General features: G+C 41.7%; 1 protein-coding gene across 1 annotated transcript in view; it reads right to left on the minus strand.

Annotated features, from left to right (window-relative positions):
• Window positions 1-27,442, minus strand: part of LOC124152265 (protocadherin Fat 4-like) — a 107,266-nt gene that overhangs the window by 15,858 nt on the left and 63,966 nt on the right. The window contains exons 44-65 of the mRNA XM_048392689.1: window positions 27,079-27,264; window positions 26,361-26,483; window positions 24,010-24,207; window positions 23,254-23,376; window positions 22,238-22,420; window positions 21,484-21,603; window positions 20,324-20,512; window positions 18,943-19,059; window positions 17,946-18,131; window positions 17,007-17,132; window positions 16,424-16,606; window positions 15,147-15,257; window positions 12,774-12,950; window positions 11,276-11,398; window positions 10,485-10,670; window positions 8,447-8,566; window positions 7,273-7,458; window positions 4,708-4,836; window positions 3,782-3,964; window positions 2,705-2,836; window positions 1,806-1,991; window positions 719-844 (exon numbers count right to left, since the gene is read on the minus strand). Of these exons, the coding sequence (XP_048248646.1) occupies window positions 719-844; window positions 1,806-1,991; window positions 2,705-2,836; window positions 3,782-3,964; window positions 4,708-4,836; window positions 7,273-7,458; window positions 8,447-8,566; window positions 10,485-10,670; window positions 11,276-11,398; window positions 12,774-12,950; window positions 15,147-15,257; window positions 16,424-16,606; window positions 17,007-17,132; window positions 17,946-18,131; window positions 18,943-19,059; window positions 20,324-20,512; window positions 21,484-21,603; window positions 22,238-22,420; window positions 23,254-23,376; window positions 24,010-24,207; window positions 26,361-26,483; window positions 27,079-27,264 (3,393 nt within the window). The remainder of the gene's footprint in view (window positions 1-718; window positions 845-1,805; window positions 1,992-2,704; window positions 2,837-3,781; window positions 3,965-4,707; window positions 4,837-7,272; window positions 7,459-8,446; window positions 8,567-10,484; window positions 10,671-11,275; window positions 11,399-12,773; window positions 12,951-15,146; window positions 15,258-16,423; window positions 16,607-17,006; window positions 17,133-17,945; window positions 18,132-18,942; window positions 19,060-20,323; window positions 20,513-21,483; window positions 21,604-22,237; window positions 22,421-23,253; window positions 23,377-24,009; window positions 24,208-26,360; window positions 26,484-27,078; window positions 27,265-27,442) is intronic.

Genomic DNA, 27,442 nt, shown 5'->3' on the forward strand with positions numbered 1-27,442 from the left:
TGAACAAATATGATGTAGAAAGAACATGAATGAATCTGCATACCAAATACGATAACAGTGAGTGAGAGTTTTACGCCGCTTTTAGCAATATTCCAGCAATATCACGGCGGGGGACACAAGAAATGGGCTTCACACATTGTACCCATGTCGGGAATCGAACCTGGGTCTTCGGCGGGACGAGCGAACGCTTTAACCACTAGGCTACCCGACCGCCCCAAATACGATTATATTTTTGGGCCACGTGACACCCTGCTGAGTCCTAAATACCCTTCAAATAGACCCCTGTGAGGAGGTTGGCAGCCTCCTCCTTGACATCACGGGCAAATGAGTGAGTTAGGTTTAACGCCGCTTTTAACATTATTTCAGTTTTATCGCGGCCCGACAGCTTAATGTGGGAAAAGCCCGAAGTGATGCAGGTCTCAGACGTTTACCATTTCGGTGAAACCCACGAGCACGGGTATGGTGCTGACAAACCTAGAAACATATTCGGGGTGAACCAGGATTCGAACCCACAACAAAGGCGTGTCTAGGGGGCGCAACTCTGAACAGCGACTCGGGGCGCAACTCTGAACAGCAACTCGGGGCGCGTCAGACGACTGGGCCACCTGTGTCCGAAGAGGATCTTAGAAGAGCACATGGTCAGATTTGGTTTGTTTTGACCAGCCGGATCTAAGCCGGATCCCTATGGAGGCACATTGTCAGGGTTGGCGGTACTTACAACATAGGATATGGAACTGCGGCTGTCGACGGTCAACGATGTCCTCAGTGTTATTCGATTGAGGTTGTCGATTTGAAACAGGGCCGTGGCCAATCCGTCGCCGATGATGTCACATTTTCGATCACCCTGCCAGTCGGAATATATTTGTTATATGAACAATAAACTAGATATCAAGACAATATACGAGGGCCGGTAAAAAAGTCCTAAGTCTGACTAACTTTCAACTATGGGCCAAACAAAGTGAACTAGTCAATGTAGTACATTGTTTGAGTAGTTTATTGCAAGTTTATTATGTCTGTTGAGGAAGTTTGTATATTAGTGACAGCCAGGTGAACGTGATAGGGGTCAAATGGACACAGAAATGAAAAAGAACGAATACCGAGCAGTCACCAAGTTTTTTACTTTGGAGAAAGTACTCCCCAAGAAATTCATGACCGCATGTCACAAGTGTATTGGGATAAGTGCCCTAGCTATTCCACTGTTAACTGTTGGGCAGCTAGGTTTAATCCTAGGAAAACAAGCCTTGATGATGACTCTAGGTCTGACCGTCCCTCAACTTCCATCTTTAAAGAATTTCGCAACTTGAAATCTATACAGGGACAAGAACTTGCTCTCTAAACAATCGGTCATTTTATGACAGAGTTCGAAGTGTGCCTCTGTTCACCCAGCAGTGAATGGGTACCCGGTAGGATGAGATGGTTGTTAACCTTCTAGCGCCTACCAGGCAGCATGGGTTGTATACTCCCCAGGGAGCTGAGAATGATTATTAAGTGCACACTGATCCATTGACCGGGATACTAATAGCGCTTTGAGCATGCCCCTGTATGGTGATATGCGCAATATAAAAGACCTTTTATTATCATCATCATCATCATCATCATCATCATTACTTTCGCTAATATAGAATAAAGACTATGGCAAAGTAGATTGTAGTTTGACCATCGCCCCAAGAGAGTACAGTACGACAGGCCCAAACATGAGACAAGCAGCCCCATACACAATCAGGTAGATTAAAGCCGTGTTGGCGAAAACGCTCAGTCGCCATGTAGGCATATGCATGTGACTTCTCCCAGGTGTAAAGTGTTACCTGCACATCAGGGTCGGAGACGGACACTGTGTATACTGGACTCCCCACGGCATCAGTGTCCCGTTTATTGACGGACGTGGGCAGGTTGACAATGCTTGGCATAAAACCATCACGGGCAACATTGACAATTAACACCATGGTGGCCACCCTGGGCGGACGTCCGTCATCAGTGGCCATTATGTTCATCTAAAACAATAGTTGTAAAATTATGATGATTCATGAATGAATGGTCAAACGTTTCCTAGCGATATCGAATTATGAGTGGGATTTAAACACCGCATTAAACAGTATTTCTGCCTGTCAGAAAGCCCGATCCAAATAAGGTCGTATTTACCACTTTGGACAAACCCACGAGCAGGGCTTTGGTGCTGACATAAATGGGGATTCAAACCCATGATCGTAGGTTCCTGGCACGCCAAAGGACGAAACTGAATAGCAAATTGTGGCGCCTTAGGCAATCGGGCCACCTTTCGCTTGCCCATAGGGATTCGGTTAATGATGGTATATTTTGTACAATTCACTCTTGACAAAAGATGTATGGGTGTGGCGCTCACAAATATAGTTTATAATATTACAGGTATCTTAATTGTGATCACCCGCGAAGGTCCAGGATAGAACAACCCATGCTTGTCGTACGATGCGCTTTGAGTGAAAGGTTCACTTGTTTGATGATTCGGTGACTTGTTTGATGCATGTCATCGCAACCCAATTGCGTTGATGGATGTTCATGATGTCAATCACTTGATTGTCTGGTTTACACACCGCCGTCATATGGCTTGAACAGTGCGGCGTGCGACGTTAGACAACAAAAAAACAATTGTTCCAATATGTTTACCATCCTGCTAAATATGTGCTCAGGTCTTAGAGGCCGAGGCAGAGGTTCAGCTAAAGAGCCCTACCCTGAACCTGTTCGTGGTGGCGTTGTCCGCTGTCAATGATTGATTCAGCGTCACCACACAGGTCCGGGGATCTATGGTGAAGAAGTCGGCGTAAACTGCTGTCAGATCGCTGAATGTACACGTGACGACATCCTGGAATCACAGAAACCTCGTTATAACACTACACCCTCGGCATACAGTGACATTACAAATACCATTTACCTGTGACGATCCGGGTTATGATTGGTCTTCAGCAACCTATCCTTGTCGTAAGAGACGACTAACGGGATGATGTCTATCACTTGATTGACTGGTCCATACTCGATCCATGCTCCATCTACAGACCACCCTCAAACATAATCGGGTCTGGACTATACAATACAGTGATTGACGTCATGGGCATCGATCTACGCAATGATCATCCGATCCCGTTAGTCGCCTGTCACAACAAGCATGCGTTGTTGAAGACCATTTCTATAACCCAGATCTTCACGATAATGCCAAGAAATTAAGATACAATCTAGAACCACACATACATATATCCCCAAAGGGACGACTTTCACATTACTTGCTCTCAGCATATTGTTGTCGAGAAATCTATCGTCTACAAAATATTCCAGACTACATATGGACATACCCGTGAAGATCCGGGGTAAAATAGGTCTTCAGCAACCTTTGCTTGCCGTAAACGGCGACTATGCTTGTCGTAAGAGGCTACTAACGGGAACGGGTGGTCTTCACCAACCCATGCTTGCCGTAAAAGGTGACTATGCTTATCATAAAAGGCGACTAACGGGATCGGTTGGTCAGGCTCGCTGACTTGGTTGATGCATGTCATCGATCTCAATTACGTGGATCGATGCTCATGATATCAATCACTGGATTGTCTGTTCCAGACTCGCTTATTGAAAGTCCACCGTAATATAGCTGGAATATTGCTGAATGCGGCGTTAAACAACAAACAGACAAATAAACAAACATATGGGACGAGCAACTGTTCTCGCAACAGTGCAGGGAGACGATCTTGAGGACATGTATTGTCTTGCCAGCGTTAATAATAATAGGACACGTGGTAAAGCATGTAGGTTCGGTACTTACGTTGTCCCTATCGGCGACGGTGACGGGGAAACACCACGTTTCAATGTCGACGTCGAAGTCAACTTTGGTCTGCACTACAGTCGACGCGAATTCCGGACCGTAGACATTGCGCGTGACCACCACGGTGCCGTCGACTGTAGCCCGACGTGACGGGTTGCTGGAGTCGTAGGCCACCAGTTTCAGCTGGGAAAATACAAAAAAAGGTTTCTGCAATTGGCACACCATACATTTTTTTCAGTTGTCCACTTGATATAATTTTCACCGCTATTTTTGTATTTTTGCCCTTTACGTCAAATGGAATTCGACGGATGATAGAGACTGGTTATTCTCTGGCGCTAACGTTTAATATCAAATCTTATTTATATAACCATTTTTTTTCAATAATTGCGAAAGCTTCCTGTCAAAATTGTTGGCAAATAGTTGGCAGAGTACCACGAACATCTGAGAAAATCTGCAAAACTGCTCATTCTGAAGTTTGTCCCAGAACTTTCGAGCCATATACAAACCACTGTACAACCATATACGCATTAAATCATTGTACAACCTTATATGTCTTAAATCATTGTACAATCATATACACATTAAATCATTATAATTTATAAGTCATATACGCATTAAATCATTGTATAGTCATATACGCATTAAATCATTGTACAGTCATATACGCGTTAAATCATTGTACAACCATTTACGCATTAAATCATTGTACAATCATATACGCATTAAATCATTGTACAGTCATATACGCATTATATCATTGTACAATCATATACGCATTAAATCATTGTACAGTCATATAAGCATTAAATCATTGTACAGCCATATTCGTATTTAATCATTGTACAACCATGTACGCATTAAATCGTTGTACAGCCATGTACGCATTAAATCGTTGTACACACAAATACGGCGTTTGATGGACTCACATTGTACTGGGGTGTTGCTGCTGCATCAGTCTGCAAGTCGGTCCTGATGCTGACGTCTCCGGTGGTTATGTTGACGAAGAAGAAGTTGGGAGCTGGGTAGACACCGATCAGCTCGTACATCATCGTACCCTGACATAGACACAGGAACAATTAGATGTCGCCCTTATTTTTTAAGATGATACAATGTTATGCGTGGGATACAAAGATGATACAATGCGACAAATATGATACAAAGGTGGTATTTATTAAGATAAATGGTACAATATAGTAAGAATGTGTACACGTGGTACCATGGCATGATGAATGTAAAGACATATTGTACTGATACAATGTTATGAGTAGATACAAAGGTGATACAATGCCACTCTGATTTATTAAAAAGATTGAACAGTGTAATAAGTACGATACAAAAGTGAGACAATGTTACTTTTACTCATTAGGGTAAATGGTACACTGAATATCACTGGATTGTCTGATCCGGACTCGATTATTTACAGACCGTAGACATATAGCGGAATATTGCTGATATATATATAGTTTTTGATTTGAGAAAGTTACATGGGGATGAGTAAAAGTTTTTAAAGAAACCGTATATTTTTCTCACACAAGTGTAATGATATGTGTACATACGAAATACATAAATCATTATGAAAAAATATTTTAAAACATTCCTAACTGTAAATTGTTACACTCAACAGGTTGGAGTTAGTTGGGGCTCAATGGGAGGCAAGCTCAATGGGAGGCAAGCTCAATGGGAGGCAAGTTCTGTCACGGGGAGTGGCGGGAAACGTTGACCCAGTTTCCGTGTAGCGAGCTTTCGGCGCTTTTGTACAGCGTGAATAATTGACGTGTCTTAACATACAGTACGCTATTTAGTAAGCATTAGGGAGGTAGAGATGTATGGTTCACGATCATATAAAAACTACGCACTCACAACGTTGTGGATATAGAGGTTATCGCGCGAGTGTGTTTGGGGATGGTAAATATCCTGCATAAGGAATAAACATTGTATTTAGCGAGCCTTGGCGAGCTAAATACATAGTGTTTATTCCTAATACAGGATATTTACCATCCCCAAACACACAAGCGTGATAACCTCTTTATCATATAATGTCATTCTTTAATTCTGTGCTTCAAAATTGCTTTCCCTCTCTCACAAACATTACCGAAACATTGCGAGTTTTCCTGGAATGCGCGCATTAATATTATTACCTCACAGGGTAAGTGATGGGTCAGTCGGACAGTGACAGTAGCCAATATAGTTCCAACTGAAATCTGTTTCTTATACAGTGGCGAAGCAACTTATACGCAAAACAACAATTGTTTTTTAATTGCCTTTCGCGGCAAACCATCGGTCTGTCCGCTAGAGTAACTGCCCTTTGTCAAAGGGAAGCTACTCTAACCCTAGTCTATGAAACGTCACGGCCACGGTCAGACCTTGTTGACAGTCGGTCTGTCCTGTCATAACGTAAGAAGTGTAGTCAGATGTACACACAGGGACAAAACGAAACAAGGTAATAATTCAAACATATTTCGGCCAAATCCAACTATTTTAATTTGTGAAGAAGGTTTCAAGCCGCAGAGGTCTACAAGCACAGATATGCATATGGCTACTGATCCCGCTTGGCTAGGCCTCGTGCCCTCGCAAAATTGTTTCGAAATTTATATCTCCAAACTTGCCAAAACTTATAAAATGCCTTAGTTACGTCACAGTTAGACACTGATTTTCAGTATTTTAGACTGTTCTTTGGATAATGATAGCAATTATCCTTGTAGTTTATCCAGATTCCCGATGGTTAATTCTGACTCGATCGCCGAATGACGAGGGCGACGCCATGTTTGTTAATAAACAGTAAAAGTAGTCCCTACTTGACCTTTGCTATTTGCATCTCTTTCCGCATATGACCCCAACGGATATCGTTTTTAACCGTTGGCTTTATCCTGCCGAGAAACCTACCCATTATATGATAAATGACAATATCTGCATGCCTCCACTGATATGGTTCATTATGAAAAATATAATGTTACTATTACTTTGAAAAGATCAATTATGAAAAAAATATAACTTTTCCACTGTTCTCGTTCCTGATTCTGAATTCATTTTTTTTGTTCCTTCTGTGTTACATATGTGCTCTTTTTGACAGTATATAGATACTTGCGTGTGTCATCTACAAAATGTCTGGTGCCGTAGCGGATACTCTGGATTAAAGGTGTCTTGTAGAAACGTGATACAACGTCAAACTTATTTAATTTAACAGTATTCCAGTTATCTCGCGGCGTGTCAGCTTAATATGAGTTGAAAGTCCGAAGTGATGCAGGTCTCAGTCGTTAACCTCTTTGGTGAAACCCACGGGCACGGGTATGGTGCTGACAAACCTAGAAACATAATCGGGGCGAACCGGGATTCGAACCCACAATTATAGGTTTCTGGCGTGCCCAAGGGACGCGACTCTGCACAGCTTATTGTAAATTAATACAAGAAGGTCTTATGCGGTGGGACACACCATGCGACAACGTTAACAGAACCCAACACTTTCCACAACATTCTGATAATTATAAACTTACCGCTAGGTTAGGTTTACTTGCTTTGATTGTAAACACAACAGACGTCACAGGCGCCTGCTCTGTTAAAGTGGTTACGTAGGTCCTCGCGTCAAAGACTGGGTACTGTCCTTGATTCACCGAAACCTCCATCACCACGCTGGCAGTCTTCGCAAGGTAGTAGCTGTTATCTGTTGCTTGGATACGGCACTAGAACGCAATAAACACAATAGACAACATGAGAGTAAAATAGTGGGTGAGTTGGGTTTAACGCCGCTTTTAACAGTATTCCAGTTATATCGCGGCGTGTCAACTGAATGTGGGAGGAAAGCCCGAAGTGATGCAGGTCTCAGACGTTAACCACTTCAGTGAAACCCATGAGCAGGGGTATGGGCTGACAAACCTAGAAACATAATCGGGGCGAACCAGGATTCGAACCCACAATCATAGGTTTCTGGCATGCCAAAGGGACGCAACTCTGTTGCTCGCCTTTGGCGAGTGGGCCACCCGTGCCCCCGAGAGCAAAATAGACACCATTTGCCACGGACGTTATCCGAAAGGGGGATACACCAAGGTGAGCTAAAATTAACAAATGGTATTTACGTCATTTTCTCAAAACGGCTTCTTCAAGTTTTAAAGGCAGATTGATAACTATGTCCAATGTTCAATGACCCTATTACGACACATTTAACAACGGCCATTAGCTCTTCCATGAACATGTACGATCAATGATCTGAACCATCATTGCTAGCCAATTGGGGCAAGACAATGTTTTGCCGATTTGATTATGTTTATTTATCATCCAAAACTAGCTCCCACAGGAGATATCGCTTGGGTGAGATCAACCGATATCTACATTGTAGATATTGCTGCAATGAAATTGCATCATAATGCTTAGCAGACCATTGTGCCGTCACTGGTTACCATGACGTCACAATCAAATGACATCACTAATGGCTAAACTACTGAAGCTGTTAGCAGTACTTTTTACACTGAACAAGTTAGAAGAGTGATGATGTTGGATGATAAATAAAATCTCACCCTCGTACGCGTGTCTTTCGATATCAAATATATAAACACTGGATGTTTTCTCCACTTTTATCAACCGGTGTTGATATATTTAATATCAAAAGACACGAGGGTGAGATTCTGTGTATAAATGTATAATTTAATGTTGAGGTAAACTGAGGCTATGTACACTGAGATTGGTGAAGCTTGTTGAAGGTAGACGACGCAGTCGGATGACGCCCGAGGATGCGTCTATAGCCAGAAGTGTGCTGCACTGGTCAGTGCTGACAATGGAGTACGTCACGGTGTCCTGCAAACAGAGACAAGTATGCATTAACGCCGTCACAGTTGTGAAAGACAGTATTGATACAGGTAGGGTGATCGTAGTGCATTGTAGTCTGTAGTGTTGTCTCTGTTCGCTCAGTTAAAGCTTTATAACAGCGATGATGTACACTGTAATATCAGAATCAGAATCAGTTTATTCTCAGAAACCACAAAAGGTGGTACAAGAGCATATTACAATAAATAATTATGCATATGTACAAAAAGCAGACAAGATGGCAATTAATAACAACATGTGATTACCTAGCATTTTTAATACTAATGGACATTTTTACAATGAATCTCGATAATTTTTTTAGATCCTGTGTGTTTGTTGTTGATAAGAGTTTTACAAATTTTATAATATTTGGCCATTCAGTATAATATGGTGAGAGAAATGTTCGCCTCTCTCTTTTAAAATAATTACATCTGAATAAGAAGTGAAATTCATCAGCAATAGATGGGGAATTACATAATTTACAAGTTCTATTTTCCTTTGGAATATTTTTCCATCGACCAGTCTCATTAGGTAAATTATGATTACAGGTTCGAAATCGTAGTATTGGAATTGCTATTCGTTTTGGCAATAGAAGATATTTATGGAGAACCGGAGTGTCCTTTAAATGTTTATAGTATAAGCCTTTAGAACTAGAATTAACGTCACTTCTCCATTTCTGAAAAAAGTGATCTTTAAGTATTTGCTCTATGTGATATGTGATGCTGCCATGTGACCACGATCACAGGTTATATTCCGTCCTGTTTAATTACAACCCTTGGTTTGTTAGCATCATAATCGTGCTAATGGGTTCCACCAAAGTGGTAAATATCTCCAAAGCGGTAAATATCTCCAAAGTGGTAAATATCTCCAAAGTGGTAAATATCTCCAAAGTGGTAAATATCTCCAACCTGCGTATCCGTGAAGATCCGGGTTAGAATCGGTCTTCAACAACCCATACTTGTCCCCCGTGAAGATCGGGGTTAGAATTGGTCTTCAGCAACACATGTTTGTCCCAACAGTCGACTAACGGGACCTGGCTCGCCGACTAGATTGATGCATGTCAGAGTATCGCATTTCCGTATATCGATTCTCATGATGTCAATCATTGGATTGTCTGGTTTAGACTGGATTATTTACAGACCATCTTCAAAATGATGGAATATTGCTGATTGCAGCGTTAAATAACAAAACAACACAAACAAACAACCTGCGTCATTATAGAGTTGATTCCACACTAATAGGACACACTGTTCAAAGCTCATTGACTCTATGTCATTATGATTTTTTTATCATGATCTACGATCGATTTATTCCATATGGGTGAGTGAGTGAGTTTGGTTTTACGCCGTTTTTAGCATTATTCCAGCTGGGCGGAATCACGGCGGGGGACACCAGAAATGGCCTTCACACATTGTAACCATGTCGGGATTCGAACCCGGATCTTCGGCGTGACGATGGAACGCTTTAACCACTAGGCTACCCGACCGCCCCATATGGGGTAGGTTTGTGGATAAGCGTTTGCTTGTCACGCCCGGGTTCGATTCCCCAAATATAGGTACAATTTATGAAGCCCATTTCGTGTGTCCCTCGTCGTGATTTTGCTTAAATATTGATAAAGGCGGCATAAAACCCTACTCAAGCACTCACATTGTAGCGATCGGGTTTCGCCTTGGTTTTGTGCCTTCGATCTTAATGCAGGGATCATAGCACAACATGTGGTAAGTATTCATGGTTTAACCAAAATATTCGCAAATGTGTGCTTCTCCTTGGTACTTTAATATTGGTCGGTCGTTTAGACATGTGTCCACGGCATATCCGAGTTCACATAGATGGTGCAACACATCAAATATTATTATGCTTTAACACGCGCAGCAGCTGTAACAAGTGTTAGGTGATGAGTGCTCCCTACCCCATCAGCATCTGTGGCAGATATTGATGACGTCACCACAGCGCCAAGCTCCATACCGTCTTCTATGCTAGCTTTGTAGCTTGCGCTGACGAAGAGTGGGGAGTTGACGTTCCTCACGACGCTGATGGTCACGTTGGCGGTGCTGTAGTAGTTGGGGTAGCCGTCGTCGTATGCAAGGACTCTCAGCTGTAACAGAAGTCTTTCTGAAGTGTTTGCGGGGAACACATGCTCATGATATAGTTGGAATCGTACAATGAACTTTTCTTTTAGAAGAGAATTATTATATTTATTGAAATGTTTGTGTCGCTCTTTATTCAAATGACATAACTATTATGTAGTTTCTGTCATTTTACGTACAAGAACATAGTGAAGGTTGAAAATACAATGGAATTCGCAAAAGCACGATTTAAAACAATACAAACTTGTACATCCTATTTTGCATAAGAACAGCTTGTTTTTTGTTTTTTTAATTAATGCCAGAATTGATTATTTTTAAAGCAGTCCCCAATAGCATTTATAAGTGTAAGTGGGACGAGCGCAACTTGACGGGACTGTTTAGGAGCTTTAAAACTCTTAACGGCCCCTACTAGTTAGAGTTACCCGCCCTTGCTGTATACTGGATCCGCACATTTATAACGCGTATAGTGGAAAATGTGAAACATGTCTGTTTGTATGGTCTTATAGATAATAGCAAGACGCCATTAAGAGCACAGTGCACGATAGACTCTTTTTCAAATATGCAAATATATAATATTTTTTTAATTTGTCAATCTACATAAAAAGGTACACACCGTATACTGGCGATCTGTTCCTTGCTTCAGGTCACGGGTGACGGTCACTGACCCCGTGACCTTGTCCACATCAAAGAACACCGGCGCCAGTCCATACCCTTCCACATCGTACGTGACTCGTCCCTGTGTAAATATAATGTACATAAAATCACCCTCCATATGCGGCAATAATAACACACTGAATCCATGTGTAGCCTGTGTTCTTTTCGACGAATATGCTAGGCGGTACCTTGAATTTGAGTTACCAGTTCTTGCAGTGTACAGTATCCGCACAATTTAATGCGTATGGTGGAGGTGAGGTGAAATGGGGTTTAACGTCGCGTCCAAGATTATTGCACTTATATAGCGACGTGCATGCACGCGTGTGTGTGTGTGTTTGTTGCTGCTAGTACTAGTCCGGACTGATGCCGATTTATAGTGCTAGCTCACTGAGATACCAAGCCTCAGTTTGACATGAATACCCCACTCAGACACAGTATACTGACTCCGAGCCAACCAGTCCTTGTTTTACCTTAATGCCGAGCACCAGACAGGGTAACAACAAGTACCATCTTTTAACGTCTTTTGGTATGACGCGGCCCGGGATCGAACCCCGGACCTTCCGCTCTCCGGGCGGACGCTCTACCACAAGACCACGTTGGTTTTACGTATGGTGGAAAATGGCGCGAGTGAAGCGCGACTATTAGTTGTGGAGGGTGGAGAGTTACCTGTTAATTAAACCGATAGTCTTACAACTCATTTGAGTATGAACATTTACAAACAAGGAAGGATTATTACCCGTATTTGTCCAGCACCTTAACAATGGAGTGCAACCTTTCCCTATGCTGGGATCCCATGGGAACTCCCAGTACGCCACGAGTGTCGTAAGAGTAGACTAATGAGCCGAGGTTGCTGGGCCCCATTTTCACTTGTACCATATGTTCCCCTGTGAACCATTGCCTTGCCTTTGCATGTGTTTGTGACGTGTGCCACCGGTGGGGCAGGATACGTTCCCCTTTTCAAGAACACCTGGTACCACCACTATTTGGTAGCGAGTGAGTGGGTTTGGTTTTACGCCGCTTTTAGCAATATTCCAGCAATATCACAGCGGGGGAAACCAGAAATGGGCTTCTCACATTTTACCCATGTCGGGAAACGAACCCGGGTCTTCGGCGTGACGAGCGAACGCTTTAACCCCTAGGCCACCCGACCGCCCCTATTTGGTAGTGCTTCATTACACAGGCTTATAATAAAGTCGAAATCGTACCAAGGATTTCTTATAGTTCTGGAAATGTTTTTATTTCAATATTGGACCTGGTTGTTTGTATGTCATCGTTCTCTGACCGCAAGGAGGGTTGCTCATACAATCAGTCACTAAACCTCGACTTTCTACAGAAGGCCGTATTACAGCTGGACTATTGACTGCGGCATAAAATAACATTCACTCATTACTCACTGGGACAAAATAGATTCATTGGATACTTGTGAAGATGTATGAATGAACGAGGTGGACACGTACCTGCAGAGGGGTTACAGCAGTTACGTTCGTCACTGGCGTCCCTGCAAGCGCGTCGTCTCTGATAGTGACGTCATATTGACTCGCTGAGAAGATGGGTTTGCCTGACATCACAGAGACCGCCAGTCCCACCTCTGTTGTCTTGGAGGGCCGACCGCTGTCTGTGATGGTCACAGTGTACTGGAAAACACACAGACGCACATAGCCGATCAAGAAACATTATATGTGGCCCAGCAGGAGAAAAGGGCTAGGGTGCTAGGATACAATTGTGTTGTGACGTCATAACGTCGTAACGTCATAACGTCACCTTCTTCAGCGAAGGTCGCCATGTGTGCGGACTGAACAAAAATATCTTAAATTTCTTTCGTTAGTCTGTAATGTAATAAAAACATTATTTCAAAATCTTAGGGTATACATGTCTACTTTCAAATCATCAGACATTATGTCTAAAAACTGCAATTATTACATATACGTCAGAAAATGAGTCTAAACGTTTGATGTCATGTATCTCTGTTATAAATATGAATTGAAGCTTGTGAATTGATTTTTTGTTCCGAAGATATTGTGGATTTAAGTTATAATGAAATGTCAAAATGTGTTTGTCACCCATAAGGTCCCTCATCTTATGGTTGGTGACATATATACATGAGTTGGTTTTACGTCACTTTAGCAATAGTCAACCCTAAACACCGGGGATACAAATATTGATTTCACACAGTGCACCCATGTTGTGAATAGAACCCAGATATTGGAACAAAACGAACGATTTAACTGTGCTACCCCGTTTCTCTTCTTTTACAAAATACTGGTATAACAACTGTTCATAAGAAGAATGTATTGTGAAAATACTATATCGATGTTTATTCTGTGGAGGGGTTCATCTCCTGAATCACTTTAATCACATAAATTGTACATGTGTGCATCCTTCTGTGGAGAATAGGGTAACACACGAGTCTACAAAGATACAAAAACAACCGCAATTAAATCTAGCCCGGAGAACTAGTCTCGGGTAGTTATTTTGAAGGGTGATTGTCGCAGTGCCAGTATATATCGATATTGGTATGTGTAAGTAGTTTAATGAAAATATATTTGTAGCAGTTGTCAGGGGCACATATTGAGATATAAGTAAAAATATATCACGTGCTGTCGTGGCCAGATTAAGAGCATTCCATGAGGGTTTTGTACTCCAATTAGAGTTATCTCCCCTTGTTGTAAACATGTATATGAGAGGCTTCATCATTCGGGAAGTTTCTGGATTGTACAATTTCTAGAACTTGGACCTGTATAAGAGCGACATGAGGGCGATTCTAGGCCTTTTTCAGCGGCCTTGCTTCTTATCGACTTGCCCAGTGCAGATACCGATTTAGAAACTCGCTTTATCTGCCAGGTTTCAACATTATATTGGCTTCAAGCAGGGAGACAGTCCTCTTTCAGGACCGTTAACAGGGACATTATTCTGTATATTTGCGAGTGCACATGCACTAATTTAGGGCCGGTAATTATTATTTTTAAATATTTTCAGCGGCCTTGCTTCTTATCGACTTGCCCAGTGCAGATACCGATTTAGAAACTCGCTTTATCTGCCAGGTTTCAACATTATATTGGCTTCAAGCAGGGAGACAGTCCTCTTTCAGGACCGTTAACAGGGACATTATTCTGTATATTTGCGAGTGCACATGCACTAATTTAGGGCCGGTAATTATTATTTTTAAATATTTTCAGCGGCCTTGCTTCTTATCGACTTGCCCAGTGCAGATACCGATTTAGAAACTCACTTTATCTGCCAGGTTTCAACATTATATTGGCTTCAAGCAGGGAGACAGTCCTCTTTCAGGACCGTTAACAGGGACATTATTCTGTATATTTGCGAGTGCACATGCACTAATTTAGGGCCTGTAATTATTATTTTTAAATATTTTCAGCGGCCTTGCTTCTTATCGACTTGCCCAGTGCAGATACCGATTTAGAAACTCACTTTATCTGCCAGGTTTCAACATTATATTGGCTTCAAGCAGGGAGACAGTCCTCTTTCAGGACCGTTAACAGGGACATTATTCTGTATATTTGCGAGTGCACTTGCAGTAATTTAGGGCCTGTAACTTATTGATTCCGCCACTTATTGACCAATGGTATTGTCTTTTGTAATTGTAAACCTAAAACTGTATATTTCAATTTAATGAATTGATAATTTATTGATCCTGTGTGGTTCTTCACTGATGTCACAATTTAGTTTAGTGCGAACTGATTTCTGGGTTACCATCTGTGTTTAAAATGGATATCTGCTCGTAACTATATGTAAATATATCACATACGCCTTGCGTCGATGAGACCGAAATGTGATTTGTTTACATATCCTTAAATGTGAAAAAAACGTACGAAAAATCTTTTGCCGCCGAGTCCAAGTAGGCTCCTTGTAGCGGAGATGTCGCCCGTATCGTTAATGCTGAAGTAGCTTTCGCCGTCACTGAGCCGGTATGTCAGATCGTCCTGTTAACGAATACATTACAAGCTTATTTTTTATATTTATTTTTCTATTAGATGAATACATCAACCTTTGCAAATAATATTCTAATAATTTCGATTTCAACTACCGATAGCGTGTAATGCAATAAGAACCGTATGAATTAATAACTAAAAAGTGAAATAATTATGTATGCATTAACAGTTATTGTTAATAAAAATACTGTATGTATTAATCATTGTATAATACAATAATTACCGCATGCATAAATCAATGAATAGTGTAATATTATCGTATGCAGAAATCATTGTATGGTGAAAACGTTACAGTATGCATTGTTCAATATATAATGTAATGACTACCGTATGCATCAATCACGGTATGGTGTAAGAATTACAGTATGTATTAATCACAGTATGGAGTGATAATTATCGCATGCATTAACCGCAGTATGGAGTGATTATTATCGCATGCATTAATCGAAATATGGAGTGATAATTATCGCATGCATTAATCACAGTATGGAGTGATAATTATCGCATGCATTAATCACAGTATTGAGTGATAATTATCGCATGCATTAATCGCAGTATGGAGTGATAATTATCGCATGCATTAATCGCAGTATGGAGTGATAATTATCGCATGCATTAATCGCAGTATGGAGTGATAATTATCGCATGCATTAATCACAGTATTGAGTGATAATTATCGCATGCATTAATCGCAGTATGGAGTGATAATTATCGCATGCATTAATCGCAGTATGGAGTGATAATTATCGCATGCATTAATCGCAGTATGGAGTAATAATTATCGCATGCATAAATCGCAGTATGGAGTGATAATTATCGCATGCATTAATCACAGTATTGAGTGATAATTATCGCATGCATAAATCAGTGTATATAAAGTGCAAAAATTACGGTATGCAATAATCCGTCTATAACGTCAGTTTGTTTCATGATATTATTCTTGTGTGGCTTAATTATTTTGTCATACTTAATGTAAGGTCACAATAACTATACACGTTATAATAACTATACACTTCATAAGTGCCATTATTTCTGAATACCATAATTACTTTATTCAATAATTAATGTAATACTATGACCAGTGTGTGTCCTAATTACTCAATGCCGTAACATGCAAACCGACTTAAATCGAATTTTGACCCAGTTGGTAATCTCACCCCGTCCAAGTCTGTCGCGACTATTGTAAACAGCACAGTGTCCAGACTGGCCACCTCGGAAACGTTGACACTGTACAGAGCTTGAGTCGCCAAAGGACCATTGGGGTTCCGGGCCACGTTGATGGTGACTGTCACAGTTCCCCGCGTGTCGGGCGCCGTGGCATCGAAGGCAACAATTCTCAACTGAAAATGAGATGATTAATTTTCAAGGCTTCCTGAAAACAGGTGCATCCGAAGTATATAGGTGAGGTGAGGTAAAACGAAAATATTATGAGGACATTTTCACGTGAACGTATTTTGAGCTAGATATATAAATTTACATCGTGACGGCATGGATATATTGTTTTGATGACCGATGTCAGCAAGATCAGTTCTTTCACAGCGGACGGAGCTGTGAGTCGGAAAACAGGGGGTTGATATTATGAGCAACCACTCAGGACAACACGCAACCAAACACGTCGCAGACCACCCGAACCAATTTTGTCGCCTCTACGACGTTTTAGGGTGCTAGCGAACTATTCTAACCCGGGTCCCTAGAGGGGGAACCACATCGTGAAATGATGTAGAAGCAGAGGGTACTCACGTCGTATCGACTGGAGGCGAGGGTGTCCATTGCCAATGGTCTTATCAAGGTAATACGACCGAAGGGGCTGAGGCTGAAGAAGTACGGCGACGGATATACTCCGGTCACTTGATACATGAGTTGTCCCTGCGACAGATACAATAACATGTACGTAGGTTTCTATGAAGCCACCTCCTACTATTTACTATCATTTCAACTTCGTCATCTAAAGTCAGCATCGTTAGGGGAAAGTGTTGAGTTTCGAGCGACCAATTTGTGATCAAACTAACAACTGGAACAAATGTGTATTAAACAGAAATAAAAATTATCAGTGAATTATGTGATTTAAATAAAAAAAATGCCAAATGCATTTATCAATCCATCAATTGTTCCATCTCTTATTACTGGGAATATTTGATATCCACTTAGTGCCAAGTATATATTAAGGAGTATAACATTATGGATACACGTTCGATTAATATAATAGTGTATTAAGCCGTAACATCAAATACATTGTTCAAGTCTTTGAAAGGCATTAAGAAGTGATACATATAAGGAAGAGTGAGTGAGTGAGTATGGTTTTACGCCGCCTTTAGCAATATAACAGCAATATCACGGCGGGGGACACCAGAAATGGGCTTCACACATTGTATCCATGTCGGGACGTGCGAACGCTTTAACCACTAGGCTACCCGACCGCCCCCATAAGGAAGAGAATTTATGGATGTCAACTTCTATATTATGAGGAACAAAACGTTTCCGAGTATATGCTTACTCCTCCCCCGATGAAGGAGTAAGCATATACTCCGAAACGTTGTGTTCCTCATTATAAAGAAGTTGACATCTATAAATTCTCTTCCTTAAATACATTCATTTGTTATTGTGTGTGGGAATGTACACATATAATGTAAGACATTGTCAACTGAAGTGTGTGAACAACCTTGTCCATGCGATTCTCACCCTCAGATCGTTGTCTATCGCATATACAGTGAACACTGAGGACTGTACGGCCAGGGTGTCCGGTATAGATATGTTATAAGGCGTGGAGCCAAACTCCGGGTAAATTACATCCGACCGAATGTTCACTGTCAATACTGCAGTCGCCATCCTTGGAAACAGCATCCGATCTACGGCTTTCACAGTGGTCTGAAAATCATCAATAGTAGCCATCCTAATTAATAATAATCATACAAATAATAGGCGCTATAAAAATATATTAAATTTTGTTTGTTTGTTGTTCAACGCCGCACTCAGCAATATCCCAGCTTTATAAGGCGGTCTGTCAATGCTAGTCAGACATTCACGTCTCCGATACTGTGAGCAATACTCCACGCCGTCGGGGCACGATGGCACGCAATCAATCAAGGCACAAGTCTGACACTCCATCCATGTGGTCTCCTGTTACGGCTAGCATGGGATGGTGGGACCAATTCTAACCCGGAATCCCCACAGAGAGAAAATAGGCAGTATACAGAAAAATAATACATTCATTATTATAGAATAAAAGAAATTCGACGCTCATTTTGGAAACCTGTTTTTCTTAAGATTCGTGTTTTATTTTAAGAGTTTGCATGTGAAACATGTTCTACACAGGCCGCACTTCTACATCTCTTTGATAGCGCCTGAAGCATGTTGCCAGTGATGTGAGCAACACTATATACTTCCTGGGAGTCTCTTTCCTTCAAAGGATAACCCACATTATGCAAACACTGACCACACACCTTAATAAGACATTGTTTTTATTCGGCCCGAATCTTAGTGTGTTCAACCGAAAGAGATATAGTGAAACAACTTGTTTTAGAATCGGTTTATGCTTAATCATACACATATGAAAGTTGTTTGCTATAATTCTGAAGACAGTTTTAATCAAGATCTCGAAACAAGCGCTTTAAAATGAAATGACGACAGCCACAGCCACGTTCAAAGTGTTACCGTATATGTCGTAAGAAATGCTCACCACGATTTGTGAAATGTTTACGTTCCTGAGAGATTTCGTCAGTATCACAGAGCCGGTTACAGGGTGGATGTAGAGGTAATCGCTCCCGCCGTCTATGCTGTATGTAACGTTGTCCTCCTGACAAATACAGTAAAACACAGTGAGTGAGTGATTTGGGTTTAACGCCGCTTTTAACAGTGAGTGAGTGAGTATGGTTTTACGTCGCTCTTTAGCAATATTCCAGCAATATCACAGCGGGGGACACCCGAAGAGCGCTTCAGACATTTTACCCATGTCGGGAATCGAACCCGGGTCTTCGGCGTGACTGTAAAATCGCGGCATGTCAGCTTAATGTGGGAGGAAAGCCCGAAGTGATGCAGGTCTCAGACGTTTACCACTTCGGTAAAACCCACGAGCACGGGTATGGTGCTGACAAACCTAGAAACATAATCGGGGCGAACCGGGATTCGAACCCACAATGATGGGTTGCTGGCGTGTCTAAGGGACGCAACTCTACACAGCGAATTACGGCGCCTTAGACGACTGGGCAACCCGTTTTCACTGGAGTAAACAAAGTTACCTTGGAGTAAAAAAAGTTTCCTTAGAGAAAACAGTTATCTTGGAGTAAAACCCAGACAGATTTAATCTATCCTGCGAGACGAGGTATAAACAGTTTTTCAGAATTTTCTTGTATTCTGGGATCACGACAAATTGTTGAATATTTTTATCAGGTATAATGGCTACTGCTTTGATTCAGCTTTCCTGTACGTTACTAAGTAAGTTACCGATGGTTAATCCCTGCAAAGGCTACATGATAGTCACCATAACAGCCCTACTTCCAACGTGCCAGCACTTGATGACGAGGGCGATAACTAAATAGTAATCTGTCCACCATAACAACATTCACATCCTCGACAAACATAATTCATGAACAATAAAGTTATGAAACAAAAATATTAAACAATACATAAAAAATAATATAATATGAATTGAATTTAAATTGAATTAATTTAAAATAAATAAAAATATTTATGAAACAAATATTAATAAATGAATTTAACATGTATCACAAGAAGAGTAAATACATTATAAAAACTTATGACGGTGCTGAGATTCTGAAGAACGCCGCACTCAGCAATATTTCAGCAATATGACGACGTTCTGTAAATAATCGGGTCTGGACCACACAATCCTGTGATTGACATCATGAGCATCGATCCACGCAATTGGGATACGATGACATGCATCAACCAAGTTAGCGAGCCTGACCACCCGATCCCGTTAGTCGCCTCTTACGGCTAGCATAGTCGCCTGCAACGGCAAGCATGGGTTGCTGAAGACCTATTCTACCCCGGATCTTCACGGGTCTGCGGTCTGTGTACTATATCATACAGGTACCAACCCTGTCCCAGTCAAAGGTGGAGACCGCAATGATCTCCTCCCCAATCTGCCGGTCAGGAGAAATGGTGACGTCGTAGGGGGCACTGATGAAACGAGGGGCGTTGCCGTTGATCCTGACGTTGATGTTCAGTGTCCCCTGCACTTTCGGCACAGTGGCGGAGCTGTTGGTCTTCCATGCTTTTATTTGAAGCTGTAATAAATGTTCATGCAAGTCTGTAACAACCAGCAATGAAAGACCGAATTGATAAAAAAAACTGCGAATATTGTTTTTTTCAAATTTATGAATATCATATTTCATGATTATTAGCCTAATAATCATGAAATTTGATTTTATCAATGACAAATCCCTATTCCCTATTTGTACCTTCCAGGTGTGGCTGCTTCAGCAATATTTATTACTTATTATTGTTATTATTATTATCATTATTATTATTATTATTATTATTATTATTATTGTCGTAACAGTCATATAAACTGCCGGGTTGAAGAAACTACACACACATGATTGATAGTGCTTAAAAACGAAACGAACAAGAAATGGATATCCGATGGTGATGTATAACATACGGGTATCATAGTCGTGTTTTGGACCTATCGTTTGCAGTGTTTCAGCGAACGTCTTGCTACCATTGGCATTTTTTGTGGTCAAATCCAATTTTTTTTGCAAGAATATATTTTCTTTTGCACGACAGTGTAATGTTAAGATTGGTTAACCACGGATCGAGGTGAGGTGAAATGGGGTTTAATGTCGCGTTCAAGATTATTGCACTTACATAGCGACGTGCATGCCTGTGTGAGTTTGTGTGTGTCTGTCTCTGCTTGTACTAGTCCGAACTAATGTCCAGTTTACAGTGCTAGTCAACTGAGATACCATTCCGCAGTTTATGAATACCCCTCTCAGATACAGTATACTGACTCCGAGTCGGCCAGTCCTTGTTTTAGCCCCTTCAGACCGAGCGCCAGGCAGGGTAATAACAAGTACCATCTTTTAACGTCTTTTGGTATGACGCGGCCGGGGATCGAACCCACCGCTCTCCGGGCGGACGCTCTACCACTAGACCACGGAGCCGGTCTCCACGGATCGACCGTTAGTGTCCGCTGATGAAGTGACTCGTTGTTCCTGCCAGGGTAAAGACGGACTACTCCAAACACCCCAATTACCGTAAGCGTCTGTGTTTTGATGTCGCGGAGAGACGCTGAAACCATCACGTTGCCGGTGTCGGAGATGTTGAAGTACTGCACGGCGATGATGCCACCCACTACTTCATACTGTACAGATCCCTGATCATGAAGAAATACACAAGAAACGGTTACTTGTACTTCACCTGAATTAAACCTGAAGGCATTGATAATATGTTTGAATTATTCGCATTGCAATAAATCTCAAATAATGAATAAATCAACATACACTGTGAATCAATGCTACTAGAAGGAGGGTCACGATGACTAGGCATAATCGGAAAAAAATAGAACAAAAATATATAAAAAGTGACCATTGTACGATTCCGGCTATATCATAAGCGACCACTAAAAAATAGTAAGATACCAGGTGTTCGCGAAAACGTTAATGTATCCTGTCCCACCGGCACCCGTCACAAACACATGGAAGAGCAAGTCAATTGTTCATCTAAAAATCACGGGAACATATAGTACAATTCAAAATAGGGAATTGCATCGGACATAATTTTTGTCACTGGTGCGTCGCATTTTGAAATGCCTTCCACACGCCCAATTGCTTCGGGTGTGCACGGGTGCCTAATCTGCCATGCATAGGATCTGATGGTCGTGAGCTCGAATCCTGGTATGTAAGCACCGTATCCGTGCTCATGGGTTTCAGGGGTCTACTTCTAGAACATGCGTCGATGATGTCTAAACTAATTTGAACACAAAATGACCCAAAGTTAACACTTCTTACCACACGATTTGGATCGATGGCTTGCACGGTGAAGACAACCTCCCCGACTGCCGTGCTTTCGTTGACCGTGACAGTCGAGGGCAGGTTTACTATGACAATGGGTACATCCCGTTCAATAGTGACGTTGACAACCACCCTGGATGTCCTCGCCACGCGCCTTTGGTCGCTCGCTTCGACCGTGAACTATTCAAAGGAAAATGCATCTTTATAGAATAAAGTGTAAAAGACTCTTTCTTACCAAGGAATTTCAATCCGTACCACTTTTTGTTTGTTTGTTTGTTGTTTAATGTCGAACTCAGCAATATTCCAGCTATATGACGGCGGTCTGTAAATAATCGAGTTGGGATCAGACAATCCAATGATTGACATCATGAGCATCGATCCACACACCTGGGATACGATGACATGCATCAACCAAGTCAGCGTGGCTGACCACCCAATCCCGTTAGTCGCGTCTTACGGCAAGCATGGGTTGTTTCACACCTATTCTACCCCGGATCTTGACGGGTTCTGAACTACTGTTGCAGTTTGTGGGGACAATGTTTGCTGATTGCCACGTAAACAAAAAACGCCAGGCATTCCAGAGTGTCTTTCTTGTGAGCATATAATGATACACTTTCATATCTTTAATGGAGATACACTGTATCCCTTTTGAATAAGAAAAGGATACGGTAATGGGGGCATTATGTTAAAGATACAGTGATGATATTCAAGTCTGATAACACAGGAAGAGCAAATCGTTGGAAATGTCTTTGGCACACTGCTGCTACCCACGGTGACACAAAAGTTGAGAGACAGACGATAAATAACTTCATTTCAGGATAATTTATGTGCCGAAATGTTTGAGAAATCCAACTGAAAAACGGTTTGCAACAAAAGAAAACAAGAGGTCTCTGTAGAGGTTGGCGCTCCGCCATTATGAAAAGTATTGTAACAGTGCTCATACCATTGGCGTATCTGTGCATTCATTAACCATAACAATCCATAAAATGTAGATAAAAGACAACATGTCTTACAATATATGTGTTGTCTTGATACGTGGCGAGTGACTGTCGAACATAGATGTCGCCGCTGACTGGGTCGATGTTGACCAAGGACGGGTCGCCGGGGCTGCGGATGATCTGGTACTGAACGGCGTCCTGTGGACAGAGATGAGAGTACATCAATCACGGAGATGACAGGTACACCTTGTATCCGTACAATTCCTCACAGGTAGTTGTCTTCAGAATCAACGCTTTTTGGACGATCATTGTTAGGACCATAAATGATTCGTTAATCCGAAAATGTGTTAGCCCGGATGAATTACCGGGATCACTACCTTCTGGATTAAAGGGTTTACGCCGTTTTTAGCAATATTCCAGCAATATCACGGCGGGGGACACCAGTAATGGCTTCACACATTGTACCCATGTCGGGAATCGAACCCGGGTCTTCGGCGTGACGAGCGAACGATTTAACCACAAGGCTACCCGACCGCTGTATTCAATATTCTTTTTGGGGGATGGGTTGCACAGTTGTCTTAGGCTATGCAGAGTTGCGCCCCTTGCTGCGCCAGAAACCTATGATCATGGGTTGGAATCCCGGTTCGACCTGATTATGTTTCTAGGTTTGTCACAACCATACCTATAGTCGTGGGTTTCACCAAAGTGGCAAATGTCAAATACTATCAGAATTTCGGACATCCTCCCATCAAACTGACACGCCGTGATACAACTGAAATATCCTTCAAAACGGTTAAACCAAGTTCACCAACTCATTCATGTTCAATTTACCCCGTCAGCGTCCGAGGCGGTGACACGGAGGATGGAAAAGCCACAGTCAACGTACTCGTACACGGTGACCGCGTAGTCGGAAAGGCTGAAGACGGGGGCGTTAGTGTTGTCATTGGCCTGGGTATTGGAGATTCTGACAGCGGCCACTGTAGTCGCAGTATTTCCCGGGTACGTCGAGTCATATGCCGTCACCTCCACCTGTTGATGAAATACAGGTACGTCAAAGGTTCAGACTGAATCATTTTTGTAAAAATATATGTAAAAAGGTAAAAAGGACCTTATGGCTAGGATACATTTGTGCTGTGACATCATAAAGAAAGACATTTGACGTCAACCTTCGTGAAAATGTGCTGATAGAAGAAGAAATGTTATTTTTCTCTTGTTCATTCCTAATGTAATCAAAATCCTATAATAATTTTAAAATTAAAATAAAAACATTTTAAAAATTTTCAGTATTCACGTTGATTAATCAGACATTTTGTCTAAAAACTATTGCTACATAAATAATATTATAAAACGTATTTCAAGTCTGAAAATGGGACTTTGCAAAAAAATGAGTCGAATTTTCGATGCCGTGTATTGCTTTAATAAATAATAATTGAAGCTTGTACATTGTGTTTCTGTGTTTCTAGGATATCGTATTTGTAAAATATTAAAAGTCAAAATGTGAATTTTCACCCATAAGGACCTTCTCTCATGGTTGGTCACACATACACTGATGAGGACGCTAGTCTTTTGATAGAGCCAGTTTCTACACATATGATCAATTTTACGCTTGCCGTTCCTCGCTCAGTGATGGTCGTGGCTTAGAATCCCACATTTATCCCGACTACGACCCTGGGTATAAAAGATTACTAGTCATGGTCATTGGACGAAGCACAGAAGGAAACAAGATGTCTATAACTTTCTTGTCTCTATAGGACCACCTCCGTGGTCTCTAGCCTACTTATGAACACCACCTTAGCTAAATACTTCAGGACCGCCTCCGTGGTACAGTGGGAAGAGCGTCTGCCTGGAGAGCGGAAGGTCGGTGGTTTGATCCTCGGCCGCTTCATACCAAAAGACGTTAAAAATGGTACTTGTTGTTACCTTGCCAGACGCTCGGGATTAAGGGGATGAAATAAGAAATTGTCGGCTACTGTGTCCTAGTCGGGTATTCATGTTAAACTGCCATACGGAATATCAGTGGTCTAGCACTATAAAACAGATACTAGTCCATAATATTACAAGCAGACACACACGTGCACGTCGCTATATAAGTGCAATAATCTTGAACGCGACGTTAAACAGCATTTCACTTCATCTCACCTGTCACTATACAAGATGACATACCGTGATATACCTAAAAATAACGTTGAAGACAACGTCACACCAATCAAGTATTATTTCTCACTTATATTTAATCGGATTGCTCGAGGGGATATACAGCCCGCATTAAACATACACTTTAAACAAAAATAAAACTGGTATGACTGTTGATCCCCGAGCTGAGTACAGAGGACCCCATTTCCTTTGTCTTGCAACAAGGACGGCGTGGTGGCCAGTGGGTGAAGCGTTCGCTCATTTAACTCGTTTTGTGAAGCCGGTGTGGTATTGCTGGAATACTGCCAAGAGTGGAGTAATACCATACTGACCGACTCACTCGCTCGGCGTTGCAAAAGTGGCCCAATATCTGTTCATAAGCCCCAGTCAAAGCCAGCAGAGACACAAAATTTCAATACACCGATACGTTTAAAAATGATTTTAACCTGTTTTGGGTGCAGCAATTTTGAGTTTAACATACGCATGTCTTTAGCGTCTACATGTAGTCTGTGGTATTTTGAAACATTCTTTTAAACTAAATCTAGATACGTAAATATTCATACAATAAGCGGGAGTCGACATTGAATTAACAAAAGGCATTGGTACGGCATTTTTTGTAGATTTAGTTACATAATGTTTTTGGGAGATTTTGACTGAGTGAGTGAGTATGTTTTTACGCCGCTTTTAGAAATATTCCAGCAATATAAGGGCGGGGAACACCAGAAATGGGCTTCACACATTGTACCCATGTCGGTAATCGAACCTTGGTCTTCGGTGTGACGAGCGAACGCTTTAACCACTAGGCTACCCGACCGGCCGTGTGTACTTGCACTTGCCGGAAATATGGCTTAAAGGTTTCGATTTTGTTATACCAGATACGGGCTCTTGATAATGTTTCAAAAAGGGTAACAGTTTGCTGTAACAAAACTAAACATTAAGGTTACCGAGCTTTCGACATTGTGACCGTTTGTAAGTTCCAGAGAGTTCGTAGACGCATTATTATTATTATTATTATTATTATTATTATTGGTATTGAAACATGTACCCACATCAAACCTCTCCACATTGGTGAGTGTTAGGCGTCTCCTGGTGAACACCCTTCCAGTGTCAGCGTCGATCCCAAAATAGGCCTTTGCTAAACTGTCTTCATTTATTTTGTATTTCATAGCTCCCTGAAGTCAGAAAAAGATTTGCATTTGTAAAACACAGTTGCCCTCGAAGCAACAGAAAAAAAGTCTGAGACATGGTGCATGGTAACAGACATCCGAGGAAAAACAACAGTTAAACTGGGGAAAACAAAAAGTAAGCTAGGGGATACGCCATAGTGAACATATATGGAATTCACCACGAGGAAAAGGAAAGAGGTAATACCGTGGACATAAAGATGCAGGGCACAGGCGGATCCAGGGCGGTCCATCCCACCCTTTTGGAAACCAAATGTAGTAAGTTGTTGGCAGTAAATTTGACTGAGAGAAAATTTTGATATTGTGGACCCCTCCCTTTTAAAAATGCTGGTTCGCCCTTGCTAGAGACATGTTCATGACGACAATGGGGACAGGACAATGAGGACAGAAGGGGACCCCCACAGGGAAAGAAAAATGGGTGAAAACATCCTGAGGGCAAACTAACAGTAACCATGGAGATGGGATGTGTATCCTGAACACATGGCTCGCGAAGGCTACCCCTACTATTATGACACACTGGTGTAATGTATGAAAGATTTGGTACTATATTTATTATCAATAAATTTAGTACTTATAATCTCACCAAGAGATCGTCGTCGATCGCAGTGACGGTCATGACGGTGGTGTTGACGGCGACAGTGTCCAGGAGGTTGGTGGAGAAAGGCGCGTTGATGAAGCGTGGGGAAGATGAGTCTCTGCGTAACAGCACCCTCACAGAAACATCCGTGTATTTCTGTGGCACTCCGTTGTCAGACATCCTAACCATCACCTGTAACGAAACAAGGTGAGGTGAGGTGAAATGGGGTTCAACGACAACAACGACGTGCATGCATACGTGTGTGTGTGTGCCTGTGTGTGTGTGTGTGCTTGTACTAGTCCGGACTATTGCCGATATAATAGTGTTAGCCCACTGAGATACCATGCGCAGTTTGACATGACTATCCCAC

The sequence above is a fragment of the Haliotis rufescens genome, unplaced genomic scaffold (genome assembly GCF_023055435.1).
Source record: "Haliotis rufescens isolate VD_foot unplaced genomic scaffold, xgHalRufe1.0.p SCAF_11, whole genome shotgun sequence".
In the NCBI taxonomy this organism is placed as follows: domain Eukaryota; kingdom Metazoa; phylum Mollusca; class Gastropoda; order Lepetellida; family Haliotidae; genus Haliotis; species Haliotis rufescens.